This window comes from Amphiprion ocellaris, chromosome 10, assembly GCF_022539595.1.
Source record: "Amphiprion ocellaris isolate individual 3 ecotype Okinawa chromosome 10, ASM2253959v1, whole genome shotgun sequence".
Lineage (NCBI taxonomy): Eukaryota > Metazoa > Chordata > Actinopteri > Pomacentridae > Amphiprion > Amphiprion ocellaris.
In genome coordinates, this window is record NC_072775.1 from 12,530,919 (window position 1) to 12,551,856 (window position 20,938).

The 20,938-nt window shown below is 40.6% G+C and overlaps 1 protein-coding gene across 6 annotated transcripts in view; it reads left to right on the forward strand.

Annotated features, from left to right (window-relative positions):
• Positions 1–249: 249 nt before the first annotated feature.
• Positions 250–20,938, forward strand: part of mast3a (microtubule associated serine/threonine kinase 3a) — a 29,678-nt gene continuing 8,989 nt past the window's right edge. Inside the window, exons 1-14 of one of the 6 annotated variants that reach the window (XM_023267641.3) lie at positions 250–445; positions 1,839–1,870; positions 7,330–7,418; positions 8,232–8,304; positions 10,366–10,386; positions 10,599–10,680; positions 13,659–13,816; positions 16,316–16,391; positions 16,658–16,867; positions 17,955–18,056; positions 18,649–18,781; positions 19,736–19,821; positions 20,137–20,222; positions 20,585–20,793. In XM_023267641.3, coding sequence (XP_023123409.2) covers positions 407–445; positions 1,839–1,870; positions 7,330–7,418; positions 8,232–8,304; positions 10,366–10,386; positions 10,599–10,680; positions 13,659–13,816; positions 16,316–16,391; positions 16,658–16,867; positions 17,955–18,056; positions 18,649–18,781; positions 19,736–19,821; positions 20,137–20,222; positions 20,585–20,793 — 1,396 coding nt within the window. In that variant the 5' untranslated portion in view covers positions 250–406. Of the gene's footprint in view, positions 446–1,838; positions 1,871–4,227; positions 4,683–7,329; positions 7,419–8,231; positions 8,305–10,365; positions 10,387–10,598; positions 10,681–13,658; positions 13,817–16,315; positions 16,392–16,657; positions 16,868–17,954; positions 18,057–18,648; positions 18,782–19,735; positions 19,822–20,136; positions 20,223–20,584; positions 20,794–20,938 lie in introns of those variants that run through there. The other 5 variants (XM_023267645.3, XM_023267639.3, XM_023267640.3 and 2 more) reach the window with 5 other exon arrangements.

Sequence of the window (20,938 nt, forward strand, 5' to 3'; positions counted from 1 at the left end):
AGAGAACTAAAGATTTTTTCAAGTATTTTTTGCATCTGATGGACCTTGACCTGTACATGACACACAGTGAAGCCAGTAATTTGCATGCGAACAGTGAAGATCAATAAGAGGGTGTGGTCAGCGTGTGTTCCCTCTTCATTAACGGGACCAGGTTAATGCCCTGCCTCCCTCCTGATCAGCTGATCGGCTGAATGAACTGATCACCTCTTCGGGTCGGTCGTGCAGCTCCGGGGAGGAAGAGGAAGAGGAGGAGGAGGAGGTGGAGGTGGAGGAGCTGTTGGTGGTGCAGCAGTAGCAGCAGAGAGGAGGTCTGTATCTATATCTGAGCTCCGGGGAGAGGACTGGACGCAGTATGGGCTGACTGACTGACCGGGAAGCCGCTGCGGGGTTTCTATTGTCTTCAGTGATGGATGAGCCGAATATCCTGAGACGCCGAGGTCTCCAGGTAAGCGGCGGCTGTCATGACAGCGCTCTGGCTCCGATCGTGGTTGTTTCCAGGCAAACAGATATAATATGATTATGATGATGAGCCATTGGCGACGATGTAGCATTTCTCAGGGATCCGCTTTGGGTGTAGCGCTTGATCCGCTTCTGATGTTCCATTTAAAATATTTATTATCTATTTATTCCCTATGGTAATCATGTGACACCGTTTGGAAAACATTATGTGTATTGATTATTTTACCATAAACACCCGTCAGAACAGACGATGAGTCCATAGATTGAAGCAATTAGGGCACATAATGAAATGTAGTCTGTAAATGTGATCTACTTGTACTTGTGTGTTTATTTTGGAGCTCTTCCTTGGGGCTTTGGATAATCTGGTTGCCGTGGTGATAGGAGCATGAAACCCAAGGGTTTGTGGAAGACTGGCAGAGATGTCTCTTTAATCTTCTCCTGGGTGCCATGTTTATTAGTCAGGAATGGTCAGAATAGGAGTGGTTAAGTGTTTTTTCTTTCCTCACACTACTTCATTCATGTGTATATTTTCTGAATAAATTGTGAAAGCTGTATTGTTTCCACCTGAGCTCTGACATGGAGGAGGTTTCTGATGAAAGGCTCCCTGTCCACAGTGGGTTTTCCCGCTCAGTTACAGTAATTGCTTTCTTTCCCACCTTGCATTCATTGAACGTAGATGAAGTGCAGCCCAGTCATTATACTAATATAGAACCTGACGATCATTATTATAATTAAAATACTGACGAAATATCCTTGTTTAGGCGTGTGTTTACTGACCTTATTTTTAAATGTGATGTTAATGCGTCGCTTTCTGCCATGAATTGTGAGAATAAGTGAGGGGACTCTCAAAATGGTTTTGTACAGAACCTGTCAGTGTGACGGAGTGCCACCCTGTCCTTCACATCCTGAGGGGCAAGGACAGTTCTACATTTGTCTGAGCTCTAACACAGTAGCTACGGATGGGCTGGTGGGGATTTGCTTCCTGGCAATTATATGGCTACAAGGCCCACTTGTCATGCAAGAAACTAGGCCATATTATAGCTAATGGTATTTACACGGCACTGAAAGGAAAATAAGTGTGAGGGAAAGAGCATTTGGAAAGCCCCTATGACATATTATCATCTGAATTTAAAGTGTTACAGCAGCAAACAATTTGCAACTTTACTCTTCCTAAACCTGTCTTTCTGGACAAACACATTGAGGATGAGATGTGTTCCCCGATTAGGAAAAGATACCGATAGGAGAAGAAGCCCTTAAGCCAAACAATAAACATCCCAGATATTTGCATTTCAAAGTAACGCTATCAGAGCAAAAAAGAAGAAGCATTTTTTAAAAAGAAAATAGTCTCATTTCAATCTTTCCCGTCTTTTTCATTCTAGAAAGAACTGAGTCTTCCTCGCAGGGGAAATGTGTAAGTATTATCAGCTGGTTTATTCTGTGCTGTCTCTGTCTTTGTTTCCTTTAGCCCCCCTTTATTCCCCTCAAACCAGACCAGCCAGATGTCTGTCACTTGTCAGCTTTGTTGTGCATGCATGCCAATTTCCACACCAGTATGTATTTACTCGGTCCTCCCCTGAGAGGCTGAAGCTTCTGAAAGTGCTTTAAGACTCCTGCATGGAAGATAGAGCCGTCTCACTGCTCAGACTGGTTCTACATAAACTTAGGAAGTGAGAACAGACACTAAGATCTATTCTGCATGCAGCGAATCTTCCCAGTATGTGAGAATCAATAATCTAGTCTTTTCTGTTGCTAAAACTCCATGCTTATTGTGTTGTCTGAATCGGCTTTTACCATTTCACCAGAGCAGTGTGTGTTTAAATATTTGAACTGAGCGAGCAAACTGAGCCAGAACTTTCAGGTAACTGCTCTGATGTTTTTGTGTGTTTGTTTTTCTGAGTCTTTTCCTGCCCAGAATTCAAAGTAATCGCTCCATTGTTACAGCTGACATCAAGTTACAATACCATATCAGTGACACGTGAACAGCATGAAGGAAGTTGCTTGTGAATTTGTTGCCCAGTCAGAATAACATCAACCCTTTCTTTGATTCTAACTTGTTCAGGGGCTTTCCCCTTGCTTAATACGTGAGCTTAAGTCAAGAGAGTTTCACTCTAGGTGAGTGAGGTAATACAAGAATCACTGCCAACAGTAACAGTTGGCCTCAAGTAACAGATATAAAGGTTTTTGATGAGTTATATAAGTTTGGGCTGCAGCCGTCCTTGTGCCAATTAGGTGTCAGACAAACAAGGAAATTTTCATTTTAGGTGCTACATCCGGCACAGTATGTTTGTGAGCTAAAAGCTGTTGCTGTTTGTGATTATCATGGGACCTCTAGTGTGTCTGCGTCTGGAAAGTTCAGCAATTTTAGGATTTTTCTGTCTTGTATGTTAAACGTTGTGATAGCTCACAGGGCTGGATTAACTCCCTATGGGTTAAAAAAAAGAGCTGTGGGCTTCTGCTGTGTTCTAATTAGGTTAATGAGAACAAATAGGTACCATGCAAATCTTAACACAGTCAGAAAAGACAAAAAAGACGGTCAAACATGTATCTACAAGTAATTATAGAACCACAAACCAACTAGCAATGAATCTGGGACTTTTGGGTGCCCTGAAGGTATAGGGCAGTTGCCAGCTTTGCAGCCTAGAATTACTGTGTTGCTACTTACATGCTAAATAGAACATGTATAGGTTATTATGTAGCATAGCATAGCTTCTGAATGTCCTTATTTCAGTTTAATCACAATTCATGTCTGTCTAGTTTTAAAATTCAAGTACACTGTTTGACCTCATGGGACCATGTTTTGAACAGTCGTTGAAATCTATTAAAATGACACAAGCATCTCCATCTTCTCTGATGATAAAAAGCAACTTCCAGAACAAGTAATTAAACTACCACCAAACCAACTAGGAATGAATCGGGGACTTTTGGGTGCCCTAAAGGCCTCAGGGCCTCAGGGCAGTTGCTCATTTTGTCCAGTTGGTAATTTAACACTGGAGCCTGGAATTATTGTGTTGGTACTTCAGTATATTATGCAAAAGTTATTAGATGCTATATGCATGCATCTGAATCTTTAATTTCAATTTCTTCACATTTAATTGCTTAGTTTAACATTTCAGGATACAATTAGAATTCATAGGACCACGTGTTGGACAGAAATGTACGAAAAACACATGAGGATCTATATATACTCTGATGACAAAAATGCAGCTTTCATGACAGATAATTCCATAGCCACGAACAAACTGGGAGTGAGTCTAGGACTTCTGGGTTCCCTGAAGACCTGGGGCCACAGAGCTATCGCCCACTTTGGCCAATTGGTAATCCAACCTCGGAGAATAGGATGATTGTGTGGTTACTTAAATATATCATGCGAAAGTTATTTTAATAATATGACTTTGTTTCTAAATCTCAAATGCTTATTTTTAAAATTTAAGAAAACAGTTCGAACCCATGAGATCATTTTTGAACAGTCCTTGAAATCTGCTAAAATCACATGAGGATTTTCCCTGATGACAAAAATGCCACTTTCAAGACTGTCGGAAGCTAGTTGTGACCAAGATATGGCACGTGTGCACGTTGTACCTTTATTGCTTTTTTGAGATATTGAAGTGTTGGCTAGTAAGTGAAATTTATCAATGAAAATACCTAATTTCTCGACGTGTTTTTGCTTTACGGTTAATGTTTGTTTGGTTATAGTGGTGAAACCAGTTTTTCCGACAGTGCTTGAAAGCATCATTAGTCCCTCCTCCCGCTGGCGCGCGCTGACGCGGCTGCGCAGTGCGGCCGACGATTGCTGTAGCTGGAAAGTTTGTATCACTCTATATTTTGACGAAGATATCGCTCGATAATGTCGCATCCTGCGGGAGACGGACTGTTTCGGACGTTTTTCCGGTAAAACGGACAGGAAACGGGGCGGGCATGGCCGTAGCAGCTGCTCTGTACATCCGAGCTGCCCTACGAGGGTCTGGGGTCAGTTTGTACCGAAGCTGAATGGAGTTTCTGCCGTTGGACGCGGCGTCCTGGCCTAACCACCGTCGCTAGCAACACATCCCCCGGAGAGACTGTTTACCATGAAGCTGCCTCTGTAACAAGAGGAGACTTATTCTCAGATCTGGATTGGCTCTATCGATAACCACCAACATGTCTGACCAAAACTACTACTGGACCGTGTTGCCAAGCTACAAAACTAGTTTTGTGACTGGGGCCATGATGAAAAGATCGAAAAGGTAACGAAAACCTGTTTTTGGGAGCAGTCTTTCTGAATATGCTAACAAGGCTGCTGCGGTCTCGACCAAACTGCAGCAAAACGTCTGCCCTGCTGTGGTTGTCATCAGCTGTGGCGTTCGCTGCCCGATAAATAGCAATTTGTTGAACGTTTATGTTGAGCTATTCCGTTAACGGCACGTAAACGCAACCCCCCGTGGCGTTTGGTGGCGTTATCAGGGTACAGCTCAGATTTATAATGCCTTGTCTGTGGGAGCCTACAGCGCGTTACTGTATGAGTCGGTTACATCCGCCCTAGTTTTTGTTTCCGACAGAGAAACGTGGCCATTGTAGACTGTTGTGTGTGTGTGTCTGTGGGCAGGCTGCATTGTCTGCTGCCAGCTGTCGCATACAGCGACACCAAGACCCGGTGCTGATCGATACACTGATGCGGTTAGTGGGACTGTGGTGTTGTGGATGCGCCCTTATCTGTGAGATACATTTAATCAGCCCTTACCCGACAGCCCCTATTGCCCAATGACTCAGTGTGTTTGTGGTAAACAGTGAGCTCATAGGGATCTTATCGAAGATTATGGCATCTTTATCTCATTTTTCTTTAATCCCATTATTGCTGTAATGAAATGTTGTCTTGCTTTGACATGCTATGCATCTGTTAGCTTCCAGGTGCATAAACTGCAAGATCACTGCTAATGAGTCAAGTTCTGGATGAAAGCCTGTACCCGCATCTTTCATTTCCATATAATATGCAGGAGTTTTCCAAATAATCATAGTCTGCCCATGATTATATGTGGAATGTCAGACCCTCCACTTTTTTCCATATAGTTGGGCTCATACCTCAGTCATGTAAAAGGTTCACCACAGTGTGATTGTAGATGGACTTCAGTGAATAAATGAGGCCCTTCACCATCAGCAGACATATGAAACATGCAGGCCTGCATCTTAGTGGCCTATATTCATGGTATTCCATGGCAGCCTAGTCCTACAAACCGCTATTGTTAGTCCTAAATATGAGCAGTCTTATCACTGCTAACTGTTGATAATGCTCTCACGTGGTAATGGTGTGATACAGTGAAGCTTTCATGCCAGTATTTTGTCCAGGCTCGAGTGTTTGTTCATTTATTTACTGATAAGAATGAAATGGTGTACACTCCCAGTGTTTCTATCATTGGATCAGCGTTGTAGATGTTTTGAAGCCAAAATCATGCACTTATTGGCTCCCCGGTTCCTCTGTTGTTGTGCATCTCCTCCACTTTGAGTCTTTTTGGGTTGGGGGCTGTATAGTCTGTGAATCTGCCTCAGTACCGACCCAGAAATGTCAGGCACTGTTGTCGTCTCAGCCCCTCAATTATTTTAGGTCACCGCCAGAGAGAAAGAGAGACAGCATTGAAATCATCAGGATGAAACAGAGAGCATGATGGCATTACACCCAGATTTATAGCAGAGCACAAAAACGATCTGAAAAGGAGCCAAAATTGCAATCTGAATGAAAATGCCTGTTAACACTGAGTTAGCACCAAGCATGCAGAGGGCCGTGCACATAAACATGCAGGATGTGGATAAAATAACATATGAACTTTGAAGCAACCGCATTATAAACAGTGAGCTCTATTTGGGTCAGTCCTGCTTAGAGAAATGCCGCTTGTATTTGTCAGTCACCACTTTATACTTACCTTTTCAAAGAATAAGCTCTACAGAAAGGATTAGGTGATTTTGCATTTGTCAAAAAAAAAACAAAAAAAAACACAGAAATAACCTTATATGCTCTACAAAAATCTGCCAAACTGGGGAAAATTCTTTCATGATAAAGGAACTCTACTTGCAAGGGCAGAACAACTTTTATGAAAACAACACAGGCTTCAAAAATAACAGCCTGACTGAGACAACACCTCACAATGTGCATCAACGATACACATCATGAACTTGAAAAACTTGGCATTTATTACAAAGGGACTATTTTTCTAGAAAAAAAATCTGTTACCAAAATTGTATTAACTACTCAACCTCTCAGCAGGCAACTGAAGAACAATCTGTTCCTTGCTTTTCTTACTTGTACATCAGTTTGTGTTTGGATAGGGATAGTTTTCACCCAAGATGATGCATGTATAATGGTATGGACAGTATGTTATGGCCTCCTCAGTTGTGTCATGGTTCTACTCATTTGTCTTCATCGTTGTATAACAGCCGACCAAGGCTGTTTTATAGAATCAGGTGTTCCCACTGATGCAAGTACTTCCAGATGTTTCCCATATTCTCACATGGAAACATTTCTAGACACACCAGATGTCATTGGATCATCATTGAAACTTTGATTTAATGTCATACTGCAACTACTTCCAAACATTAGACTATCAAAATGTTTATTCACTGCTGTCACATTAGCAAAAATCAGCGCATGGTTGTGTGTTTATATGTTTATATAAATACATGTTTGTAGCTATACATGCATGTGTGTGTATAAACTTTACTATCAGTATCTTTACAGTTACCAGTGCTTTGCCTATTAGAATAGTTCATAGGTTGACCGTGTTTTATTTTACACAGCTGTTAACTGCACTAAGACTGATAAATAACGTTTTCCTGGCCTGGGTGATCATGTTTGTTTTGCATTGGCAAAAGTAAAATCTCTTCTGTTTGTTTCCATCCTCTCAGTTCCCGTAACAACAAGAGAAGGAGTTTGGCGGTCGGGACCCCATCGCCCACACTGTCACGACCGCTTTCACCTCTCCCACTTGCCACAGGTACTTGTGTGTTGTTTTTGACGTTTGCCTGGCTCAGTGTGTGGTTTGGCAATTTGACTGGAGGCTCATTAAATATAATGTATGTAGTCATGATCTCGTGTAAAGCAGACAAGTCAGCGAGGTTGGAATGATGGAATGAACGGGTTCATTTGTGGCAGGAGACCACAGGATGAGCTTTCTGTTATGAATATATTCCCTCAGCTTTGTTTGTTTTGGTGCTGTATGTCACAAGACTAACACCAGTTATCCTCTGGTGTTTATCAGGTTTTTACTGCTGTTTGATTATAATGTGCTCACAGTATAGTGCATAAGACATATAATGGTTTTCCTCTTCATGATGGTATTTTTCAATGTTGCTCCCTCTGGGTGTTTATTCCTTGTTGCAGTTCACTGATTGGCTCTGTGAAAATGCATTTAGTCCCTGTACCTATTTAAAAAATAATTTAATCAGGGTGTGGCAGTGGTTTGCCCTCACTGACTGGCATGAAAGTCCCTTAGCGAGTATGTGGTGTGTGATCAACAAGCGGACTCCCTGCTGTCTGCTGACACAGAAATTCTTTGATCAAGCAGTGAAGAGGCCTAGTTACTGTCTGTGAACGCATCACTGTAATTAAAAGATTTGATTGTTTCAGGTTGAACTGTGAAGTGAAACCAGTTGCAAAATTCATTAGATGATCACTGCACGCATTTCAAACTTGTTTTGTAAAACCAGGGGGCAGCCAGTGCAGTAATTCAGCATATTAGTAGTCATGTCCATAGTTTCTCTCAGCTTCTGCCCATTTTTAAATTTGTAATGGATTTTTTTTTCTTCAGCTGGCAGTAGCCCTTCGGAAAGCCCCAGAAATGTCTCTGCCAGCACCTCTGCCAACTTCCAGTTTGCTCGCAGGTAAGACAGAATTTAAATGATTGTTATTACAGTAGTATTTTCCATAATAACTGAGCAGGAAAATTGGTTATCAGAAGTGAGACTCAAAATGCAGAGGAAATTCCAGTGGATTTAGTGCACATTTTAGCGTTAGAGTCACTTCTTTATTCCTCATGCAAAGATGTGAGGTGACAAAACTACAAAAATCTTAAGTTTAAAATATAAGAAATGAATGCTAATAGAATATATGTCTGTTTATGGTCCATTACATACTGGTTACCAGAACCCTGCAATGACACTGAATTAAATACTGCCACTGGTTTTATTGGGAACTTTTCCTCGGCAGGATTATTGCCTAATGAAGCCTAAACCCACTTCCACACTGCACCAGAATTGTCCACTTATTTTAGACTATAGCCTCGAAATCACCAAAATAACCTAAGAACATTCCTTATGGTGGAATCTGAGTGAATGAATAATGAACATGCCCCGGCTTGTTCCCTTTGCCCTTGGAAATGAGGCAATGGAGAAGCAAGCCGGACCAGCTGAAAGGCCCCAGGGCCACTTGCTGGACATGGGCTTTGGCATTTGTCAAGCCAATTAAGGAGGCGAGTCGGTGCGCACACTCATTACTCTGTGCTGCTGTGATTATGGGGAAAAACTGCAGAGCTTGCCCTCTCATCACGCATCCTGCAACTGTTTATAGACTCACTGGGATTTAGAGGAGCACTCACTGGAACTGGCATCCTCGTCCAGTTGCAGAAAATAGTGTGTTATGACTAGCTTGTAAGTAAACCTTAGCAGAACAGCAGCGTATAGACTTGGATGCATACACAAGAAGAATATCCAGCTTTTGTCTCGCTGAATGTACTTTAAATATATAATGCCATGTGATATGTTGCAGTGCAGCATGGCATATTGCACCATAAGCTCGGGGACGGAGAGGGGAAGGATCCTTATAGAAATGCCTTGTCGGAGTCATCTAAATTTATTCTGACTATTTAAGCTGCCAATGTGTAGAGAGTTGCTGTGACTGCACTTTTGACGGCTCCACAGGGTTTATTTGTTATTCACATAAGCTATATAGCCCTGCGGTTTGTGCAGCTATTTTGTCATATGAACATTGAGTAGCAGCCAGACATGCAATAGCTGGCATTCACGCAAGGAATATATAGTTCTCTTTAAATTCAAAGGAAGGGATAACATGATAAGGAACCATCTCAATGATTGTAGTTGCCATTAAAGATGCTTTTTTTTATCCTATGGGCTTTGAGGACTGCTTCCCACCTGTTGTTTTTATTTTGCAACCCAGACATTGATTCTAGCATCGATTTAAAACCTTGTTTTTAATCTTGGCCTCTCCCCTTCTTACAAGACTTAAAGGACCTGAATACGATACTCTAGTATCAGCAGTAAGGGGTTTATTAACATGTTGTGGATGTCATGCATGTTGGATATGAACCAGATGAGAAAGCACATGTCTAACACACCTCACTAACCCTCAGATCTCACAGCAGAGCCACCCAATTTCATTGTGACACCTCTGATTTAGCTACATGTCCCCAAGAGCTGGTTCTACAAGGAAACATTTGACCATCTTTGTCATAACGGATTGAATCAGTGAAAAAAATTGGGCCATGTCCTCAGAGTGCCATATTGGATCGAAGAGTAGGGAGTGGGGGGCGATGGAGATACAGACAGAACAAGTGGAAATTTTTCACATAAAGCTTGAGGTTTTTTGTGTGTAGTAGTGGTTTGGGTGGGTGTTTAATGCAGTGTTTATGAGTGTAGGCCTATTGTATGTCTCTGTGTTTGTATAATGAGACATGAGCTAAGTGTCTGTAGGTCTCAGTGCTGCAGTATGATAGCAGCTTGGCAGGTGTTCAGAAGAAGAAACAGCAGACAGCCACTGGCTGCGAGCTTTGACAGACTAACAGGACTGTGACTCTGACAGCCAGACTCACTCTGTCACTATCATTAAACAGTATTTATTTTCTTTCTCACTTTTTGTCTCTACTCACCCCTCATTCTCTTTTTATCTCTCTCCTCCATTTATGTTTTTCTCCTTTTACATCTGTGTAGCCAACTGGCCCGCAGTGAAAGGTAAGAAAATGAAAGCCTGCTGGTTCTTCTTAAGAACACACATTCAAACTTCAGATGCTATCTGGTGGCCTTTAAACTTGCATGGAACAATGTTTTATTCAACCGAGATGTGAAGATGTAAAAAGCAAAACTTTGAAGTTTAGAGTCAGTCGACAGGATGTGTAGGCTTCATGTGAGCTACCACTGAGCAGCCGGTTACTGTTTTGTTTCAGCAGAGCGGATGGGCGAAGATGGTCTGTGGCGTCTGTTCCGTCATCTGGATACTGCACCAATGCGCCCAGTTCATCAGTATCTGTAAGCTGAGCTTCAATCTGTCTTTCTGTCTGTCTCCTCTTTCCCTCATCAGATATTGAGCCTCTTTCCAAACCACTGCCATGGGAGCATTTAGCTCACGATGCTACTTGCACTCATTGTTTCAGTCAGTTTACAGTGCTGTGGTGTCTTGTAAAGTTCTGGTGCTGACAAACTCAACTATAAATCCCATCAAATTACACACTGTAAGAAATAAATCTGCCTATAAATGCTTGTTGATTAACAGCGGGCACCATTTATAGGGTAGATTCTTGTATAAAAAAGCTCTGCATGTGAACCATATTTTAGATGAACTGTGAAAGTGTGTATTATATTTTCTGACAAACGACTCACAGGGAAAGACTTACATTTTGAGTAAAGGGATTCAGCTTGTCATGTAACATTTTAAAGTGACATGTAATCCAGCATCTGTCTGGGAATCTGAAACGCTCATTCCCTGTAGACTCGAAAAAGGGCGGTAAAAAATTTGCAGTGCAGAATGCCCCAACATGTGCAAATCAACAAACACAGACAGCTGGTCACAGACTTGATGGTATCATGTGTAAGGAGTGAAACTGAAAGGTTAGTTGCCCCATGCATGTTGAATATAGCATCGCATAGTCAGTGAAGCCCTAGAAGCAACGTGCATTAATAGCGCTAGACTTTAAATCAGCTGGGTTGATATATTGACAAAAATGAGTTTATTGTACATGCATCAATACTGGTATATATCAGCCATTTTAGAAAGTGTGTCACCATCACAGTTTGTACATCAGAGAGCACTGAGAAGCTCCAGCTACTATGTATCTTGCTCATAATTTAAAAAAAAACATATCGAAGGGATCAATAAGAAGATTGGTTGTTGTTTATGTAAACTTATCAGCAAGCATAGATTGGTTGTTGTTTATGTAAACTTATCAGAAAGCATATTGTATTTTCGATTCTGCCATGCGTCAAAAACAGGAGTGGTTAATTAGGCAACACAGAAGACAGCTATACTTTAAGAGCCTTTTAAAAACTTCCTTTAATTACTTTCCACCTCTTAAAAACATGTCTCTGTTGGGATCATTTGACATGAAGCTGTCCGACCATATTTTATTCTCTTGGTGAAGAACAAAACTAACTTTTCTACAGGGGAGGTTGTTTTTAATTTAATTTTGTGCAGCGTATCACTTCACATTTACCCTGAGGTGTCTGTAGACTATTTGAAGTTAAGTGCTGTGACTTTCTGTCATACTGTTGGCATAATTTGTTTTGGTAATACAGTAAAGATCCTCTCAAAAGTGGTTGGAAATCTTCACACCATCACTGCGATGTTTCATGACAGTTTGGGCAGCAGTTGGTTTATACAAAGCAGCTGACTAGAGATTGAAGTCGGCACACTTCAGTGACTCAGACAGCCATAACAGGATAAGTCCAGTGATGATGCATCTCTCTATCATCAACCTTGGGCCATGGTTTCCACGTCAGAGAGGAAATGGGAATCAGTGCCCAGATGTCTTTTCTTGAGTTGTACTGGAATTATTTAAACTGCAGTAGATTTGATAAACGATTAACAGTTTTCTATCCTCATGGCAGTTCAATACACTCAGTCAATATGGGGTATTTTTCTGCATGAATGCAACGATAAACCTAGATTTGTTTTTGTAGAAACAAAAAGCCACATGGTTAAGTCAATAGTTTACCATGTGACCTTCATTATGAAATGAATGACTTTATTCCAAAATGATTTGAGCTGTACTCTGTGTCCCCTCCTGAGCAAGGGAAAGTACAGGAATAATAAGTCTAATCACTAAAATAACACAGGTCTTGTTGAAATTCCCTGTTTCTTTTTCCTGGATAACATCACAAACGACTAGGGACTCTACAGTGTTTCACTTTGCTTTACTCAGCTTTTCCTTTCGGGAAAAGTCAAATAGGGGTAGCACACCGTACTGCCCAGCTACACCCATCAGCTAATTGTTGAGGGTTTCTATAGTGATTATCTTGAGATTTTTTGTCTTGAAAGCCCTTACTGAAACTGCAATGGGTTGTAAAAAAACAATACCCAGCTCCTGTGTCACGGCTGTAATTTTGTATGGCCGACCACATGGCTTGGAGATGGTGAGGTCAGTCCTCCCACCACAATGCCCCTTTCAGGCTTGCTGTCAGTGAGGGCTTTATGCAGCTCTTGCTCGGTTCTGACACGTCTCTAGTTTCCTCCTCAGGGTATCTTTCCCCGCATCCTTTCAGTCACTTGTTCTCTTTTTTTCTTACTCCATCAGTCTCTTATTCTGTTTCACTTGGTCTTTTTCTCTGCTCTTCTCTCTGTTTGACTCTTCTCTTTCCTCTCAGTCTTGTGAGCAAGTCTTGTCTTTCTCCACTAAAACACAAAAACCCAGCCAGATGGGAAGTCTCATAAATTGCAGTGTGTGTCACATATTTTGCCTCAGCAAGAGAAAACAAATGCATGCATGGCCAACACAAAAGTTGATGCTGCTATGTCAAAGCATGCTGCAGCAGGAAAAAAGAAAATGCTGCTAAAACCTGCTTCAGGGTAGCAGGCCGCTAAAGTTCACCGAGTCCTTTTTGAAAAGTAGGAAGGGATTCAGGATGTTTTACTTTACTGCAGCCGTTCTCAACGTGTCCTTGTTAAGTGTTACGTTTAATTCCGATCTGTAGTGGAACATGAAAGCCTTTAAGACTCTGAGTATTAAGAGGATAATGAGTGAATCTGAGAGAGCAGCGGTGTGACTCGCTTATCAGAGGAAGCCTTTTAACACAGGATGTTATATCATCAAAGCTGTAGAAGCGCAGTCTCTCATACATTCAAACATGACTAAAAGTAGACAAAAGGTTGGGTATTCCATCATTGATTGATTTAATTTAATATTTACTATATTAACTACAGTACCCAGACCTTTATACACAATTCTTTTCCACTGTCTTCTTCTCTGCTTCTTACACATCCCATTTGTCCTGTCTTTACTTTTCCCACCCAGTCATCTTCTTCCCAAGAGTTATTGCACCAGTTGCCCTTCCAGCCCACGCAAGATGATCTCCACTTCCTCTTCAAACATTTCCGTAGCACGGAGAGTGTGGCGGACGAAGAAGGATCTCACCCTTCGCCCCCTGTCAGACTCCGTTCACGCAGTCTCAGGTAACTTGGATTTGAATCATGCAATACCTGCGCTGTGCAAATATGTGAGACTATTTCTCTTACACAAACATTTCTGTGACATTGTGCTGCCCTGGGAGAATAGATAATGCCCTTATATTATCTGGATTAAAAAGGGTGGAACCCAAGTAGCTACACCCCTCCTGGCTTCAGTCCATGCACAATATATGCACAGTAAATAGTACAAAAACACCTACATGCAAACAATCGAAATGCGGTAAGCTTAGTACAGATATGTAGACTAAAAATATCTAAAAGCACACACAAAAATAGTAATGCTGCACATTAAAACATCCATGAGCATTTGAGTAGACTGATAGCATAGTCTAGAAAGCAGGAGTGAGAGCTTGTTGAAATGTGTTCAAGTAGGTGTTACATGCTCATTGATTTAAGTAGGATTTGCTTGTCATAAATATCACTCAGAATTAACTTTGTTTCACTCTAGTAGTCCTTGAACAGGTCTCAACAACTCTGTTTTCATTGAAACACTGTTGTATCTTGCTGTCGTTTACTGCTGCTTACATCACTAATGTTACTTAGTTAATTATAACTGGTTTTATAATTTCATTTACACTTCAAGAGAGGCAATAAGTATACTTCAAGATGTCGGAATTTGCTTACTTTTCTTAAGGTGTTAAAATCTTAATTTTTCCCACGGTAGAAAAAGAGGTGGTGGTAGCAGCTGACAAAAATAAGGACTCAGTTCTGCCAACTTTCAGGGCGTGGATTTCTGTATTATTTTTTGTTCTTTAGAATAGATTTCTGGATTGATAATGCATATGGCTGAATTAGTTCAATATTACAAATTGCCATTTTGTAGGGTAGAGTAGCTTTACTGTGTTTAAACTGAGTCATAAGTGAGATGTGTGCTCCAACAGCAGCGAGTGGGGAGGGATAAGTGGTGAAAGCGGCAGGACTTCAGAGATCTGCACATTCTAAAGGAAGCAATAGTGCAGGCCTTTTCAAAGTAGGAAGGCATTATTGTCATGAAAAAAAAGTAACTGTGATACAAAGGGTTGACTTTTTAGGGGTTTAATCAATGATCAGAAAGGGACATTAAGGATGGAGCTTATATGGAACCTACTACGTTTAGTAGCTGAAAACATGCATCAAGCACTGGTGACACACAGTACCCATTGCAGCTGCAGAGCAGAAAACACAAATATGAACAAGCAGTGTCATATTTGCCAGGATTTCCAGTCAGCTTCAAACTGACAAAAGCAAGCCAAATGTTTCTTAATATCTTTCTTTCTTCTTTTACTCTTTAGAAAGGGTAAAAATACTGAGTGGAAAGATTTGAATATAAAGGGATAGCTATTGAATGTGTTTCTGGAAAAAGCCTCTGTGCTACTTACTTATAATCCTCTGGATTACAATGCAGCATTTTCTCATCATTTAGCTCTGCAGAAACAATCCTTCTAAATAGCTTCAGTAGTGGAGAGGTTGCTGTAGACTTTTGTGTTGGCCTGTGAAGGGTGTTGTCAACATGTTGATGTGGTTGTTTTCCTGCAACACGTCTCTGCCTGTGCCACATACTCACACATTATGTGCATGCACAATTCACACAAGTACTTCATAGATATATTTACCAACCCGTTGGCATTTACACCAGAGAGGAACATCCCTCAGGGTTGTGATTAGCTAAACCTTTGGCCTTTGTTGCTTATTGAATTAATCTCACTGACTTTTGTCATGTCTTAAAATCACATCTAAATGACTGTGCATGTTACTTATGACAGCAGATGATCGACAAGTGTCAATGTTGTCCTGAAATAGCTCCAGAGGGTGTGAGAACCATTTCATGCTGCACCCAAATAGTTCCCAAGAGGTTAGCGGTTGCTATTGACCTCAATTAAAACCGTGCTGCATGTGCAACTGTTGTGGTTACCCAGAAATAGTAAAGTGCATGTGACATATTGATATTGTAATTTGTAGTATGCAACATAGTGTAAAACAGCACCTGGGTTCACTATTTTTAACTTTTGTGGTGACAGTACATTGATTTGTAATGTGTATGGACAGTTTAAAAGGCACTCTCTTGTAACTGAAGCCATGTGCACACAACAAATGTGGTCATGGATACTACATATGTGAACCTGATCTGAAACACATTAGTGTGATTTTCAAACATGCTGTGTTTATGACCTGGGTGGCAGTAAACACATTCAGCCAAGCATTGGTAATGCACTCATAAAAGACATTCATGGATTTTGTGTCTGTGTATTACGTATATATTGTATTATGCGTGTATATTCAGTAAACTGTTAATTATTATTTTAATGTAATGTGAGCCTCTCATCCCTCATTTCTCACTCCTATATCACTCCTTCATATCCTGAAAATAATATTCCCTTTTTTTTAAAGGTGATTCAAATACGGCATTGATTTTAGAAACTTCCTTTGTGCACAAATACACTAAGTTGATTCTGACACTGTATTTCCGACCTATTTTCTGTTTTTGTTGGGTCCCCCCCCCCCCAGCCCTGGACGGACCTGTGGAGTATTTGATAATGAAATTGTCATGATGAACCATGTCTACAAGGAACGCTTTCCGAAGGTAATGTCACTGTTTCCTGAGCCTCACTCTCTTTATCAAAACCTGTTTCTCTTTCTGATTTGTTATTTCTATAGATTGTGTTATATGTACAAACCATCCACAGACATGTATGACTGACCTTTTTTTTATACTGCACATGAAGAGCAGTACAGGAGATTGTAACACTCCCGGATATCTGAACTCACTCACCAATCGAGTTTAAAGAAATTGTTAATACCATGATGCTATCACTGTCTTAAATGAAGTCTTCCATTTTGGTTTCCCAGGCGACAGCCCAGATGGAGGGTCGACTGCTCGACATCATTGCAGAGTGTTCCCCAGGCACTGCTCTGCCCTTGGCTGATGGTGTGCTGGGATTCATTCAGCACCAGCTGGTGGAACTCGCCAGAGACTGCCTGGACAAGTCCCAGAAAGGCCTGGTCACCTCCAGGTACTTTGTGGAGCTTCAAGAGAAATTGGAGAAGCTGCTACATGAGGTGGGTGTTTGTCTGTTCTGTCAGAAATGCATATAATCTTGTTCGTATTTGTTTGTTCCTTCTAAGATATTGCCAGTGGACTGGTTCTTGGTAACTTAGATTGCCCTGTGGGACATTGTGCGCTACACTGTAGCTGCACTGGGAACATTGAATTGAAATTGCCTGTTTGATTTGTCCTCATTGGCACTGATTCCAGTTCATTGGCTAGTAATAGTGTTGTCATTTTGTATTATTTCAGAAAACTGTGCAGTGGTCAAGTGTTTGATTATGTAATGATTTATTACATAACATTCCCAGCAACAATTTTGCTGCAGAAGATGCTGTCTTCTGCAAAATAGATGACAGCTTCTGCTGGAGCCTCAGACCCCAAATGACTTTCTTATTCAGAAAGTTGAATAATTTAAAGGTTCTTGTACTCATATACAGTTAGTATAAGTCTTTCTTGTATTCACCCAAGCATAACATTGTTTATCTTGCAGTACAAGAGAGAGAGCCATTATATGGCCCATAAGTTCCACTAAAATCATACTTTCTGCTAGGCCACAAAAGTTATTTTCCAGCTTGGTGTTTATTTTTAGAAAATGGTTCCTTCTGTCACATTCTGAAATGTACATTTTAATGTATGAATTTGTCTCTGTACTTGCATGCGTAGTTAAAATATAGTTTCTGTTTTGGAAGACCTTTTTATAAACAAATCATGTAGCAGGTTGGACAGGTTAAGACACCGAACCTGTTTGAAACTGACAGCAGATTGACCTGAACTCTGACTGACATTTTTTACTTCTGCTGCGCTGTTTCTGAACCTGCTATTTGACCAAGGCAAGGCCATGTTAGACTAAGATATGGAGACAATAAGTGTTAATAAAAGGGAATTTGCAAGTGTTTTCGAAAATGAATAAATCTGGCATGGTGGGGAAAAGATGTTGAAATACCAGCCATGATCCCTTCAATCACTCACAGATAATGTAAGAAGATAAAATGAATGCACCAGGCTACAGAACAGATAGACCCTGTACCAGCGGATGAGCTGTGCCAATTGGATTAAGTCACAATAATAATCCATCATCCTTTGTCCTGTCCTGATCAGGCGTATGAGCGTTCAGAGAGCGAGGAGGTGACCATCATCACCAAACTGGTCAAGAAGATTCTCATCATCATCTCCAGGCCTGCCAGGCTGTTGGAGTGTCTGGTAAGACTCAGTAATGATCACAGGTACACAAGTGACGTCATATCAGTGTTCACCGGCTTAGAGCCTTGAAAATACCTGTTGGTTCACATGCTTGTGTAACAGGTGACTCACATATACTGATGATATGCTGTAGTAATAATGAGTTTCTGCCATAATAACCCCGGTGCTTGTTGGAATAAGCAAACAGCAAGTTTACATGCTGGACAGGATGGTGTTTTGAAACGTAATCATTTGTGAGTTGAAGCTGTTGCCCCAATTTTACAGGTCCCTAAAACTGGCCCAGATGTTAATCTAATGGTCTGAGAATATGCATTTTTTAAAAAAGCTTTTCAATCTGCCTCCTGTCATGAGTACTGTATGTCATTGTGTCAACTTTATTGAATCATATTGGAAAAATATCTGAGACATTGCAACATTGGTTTCCTCTTTTCTGTGGTGCGTGGTTTGTAGGTTGTCAAAATATTTACATGCAGCGCTTTTCTGCACACTGTAATACTTGGCACTTCAATTTTTTTTCCTTTGCAAAAGCCATTACCACAAAAAGCACAGACTTTAGGAAAACCTCAACAGCTCTGTTCTTTGTTTTGTGTAGGAATTTGATCCAGAGGAGTTTTACCAGCGTTTGGAGGTTGCAGAGGGCCAGGCCAAGGTGGGCCAGGGCATTAAGACTGATATTCCTAGATACATCATCAGCCAGCTGGGTCTTACCAGAGATCCTCTGGAAGGTACAAAATTGACTTTTTATTTCGTCTGCCTCATATTTGCACTAAAGACTTCAAGTTACGGTCTTTCACATTAATTTTACTACATGCTTGTGCACAATACAGACATCATAATTCTTACCATTATTAATAGAGCATTGTCTCTGTCAGTATGTCAATAAACACTTTATTCAACTTCAAAAATCACATGATAAGGAGTTCATATCCTGTTAACCCATTAAAACCTAAGGTGCCCTCTAAATCCACATGCCGGCATACACATATGTTGCATCAGGTCTTAATGGGCTAATTCCATTAAGCAAAAAATCATGCGTTCAAGTTCACTATTTTACTTAAAGAAAAACATAAATGATAACCAAAAATATTTTTTCTCAGTTTGAGAACTTTGTAAACAGTGAAATCACACAGAGAATTGTGCTAATGACACTATTCTTGATGTTTTTGTATGTCTTCTCTTTAAATTATTACAGGAATTTATCTTACTTTAATATATATATATATATTTTTTTCTTCTCCATTAGAATATTCTATAGTATTAAATAAAAACTTATACTTCCTTATATCTGCAATTGCACATACATTTTGATGTTTTTTAGTGAATTTGTTTATTTTACTACTTGCACTTTACTGTGCTTACATTTATTTCTGTTTTAGTTGCATCTACTGATATTGTGTACACTGAAAGAATGCCCTTCCATGCTGAGTATTGCATTGATTTTCAGTGATATCCAATATAGAATAGCAGAATCAATTGTCACTGACACATCATAAACTAATTACAGAAGAAACTCTTGCAAACCCTGCCAACAAACATGCATTAGGCACAGTGACGGATGTCTGATTTACTTTTATTGAGCATCGTCTTTCAGTATCTTTACAGCTGAATATAAGCAGTTCTTATACTCACTGGTGTTTTTGTAAAACTGACTTGATATGTTGCGTCTGCTTCTGTTACAGAAATGGTCCATCTGGAGCAGACAAGTCCAAGTCACAGAGCAGCCAGCAGAGAATCTGATGATGCTGTAGAGGTTTTACCTATACAGGTAAAACCTTACAAACAGTTACAATGTAGACATACTGAACTGTAAAGTGACAGTGTGCGACAGAAGAAACTAAACAGAAGAGGCTAAAGGAGTGGCAGTTGTTCTAAATAACTAGAAAATCTAATGAGGAAGAGCTAAACACTGAGAGGTTTCTCAGATAGATACAGATTTATGGGCGAATTGTGGGGTTTGTTTATACTAAATCCTTCCTACCATGATGAACTCATGAAGTGCATGAATCCATGCTTTTTAGAAGTAATGCAGAAGCTGCATTCCTTTTAATTTCCTTCTGTGTTTTGGATGTGTGTGATTCAGAGCCGAGCAGCCTGCACCCCTCCTCGTAGAAAACCACTGGAGAGCGACTTTGAGACTATAAAGCTCATTAGCAATGGCGCCTATGGGTGAGTAAGACAGACTTCTTTGTTTGCGTTTGTCTGACTCAGTCACTTTGTGGACACCACAGAGAGCCAAATAAAAGCGGAAAAGAAACTAAAATGAGGATGTGTGATTGTAGTATTTTTGTGTTTACACTGACAATCTCTCTGGGCAATTTCTTTTTAAGTCTGAACTGAAGCTCATTAATAAGCAAGGCTTTCTCACTGCTTTTTCCGTCGTCTTTCCCTGTAAAATCTCTCAATTTATTTCCCTTCCTCTCTCATTTCTGTATAATTTGTCCCATCTTGGTTTGTCCTGTAATTTGGCTTTTTTCTTGTTTTTTCCCCTCTCCCTCCCTGCCTTCTTTTGTCCATTTGCTGCCACGCAGGGCTGTATTTCTGGTGCGCCACAAGGAGACCCGTCAACGTTTTGCCATGAAGAAGATCAACCGGCAGAACCTGATTCTTAGGAACCAAATCCAGCAGGTGTTTGTGGAGCGAGACATCCTCACCTTTGCTGAAAACCCATTTGTGGTTTCTATGTTCTGCTCTTTTGAGACCCGGAGACACCTCTGCATGGTCATGGAGTATGTGGAAGGTAGATTTGTTTTGGATTCTACTTCGATACCCACCAAGACATTGTGTGTCTGTTAAATGTGTGCTTGTTAGAAATGGTGGAATTCTGTTGCACAAAGTATACATATACTTTAATATTCCACTTGTCATTCACATGAAAGTCTCAG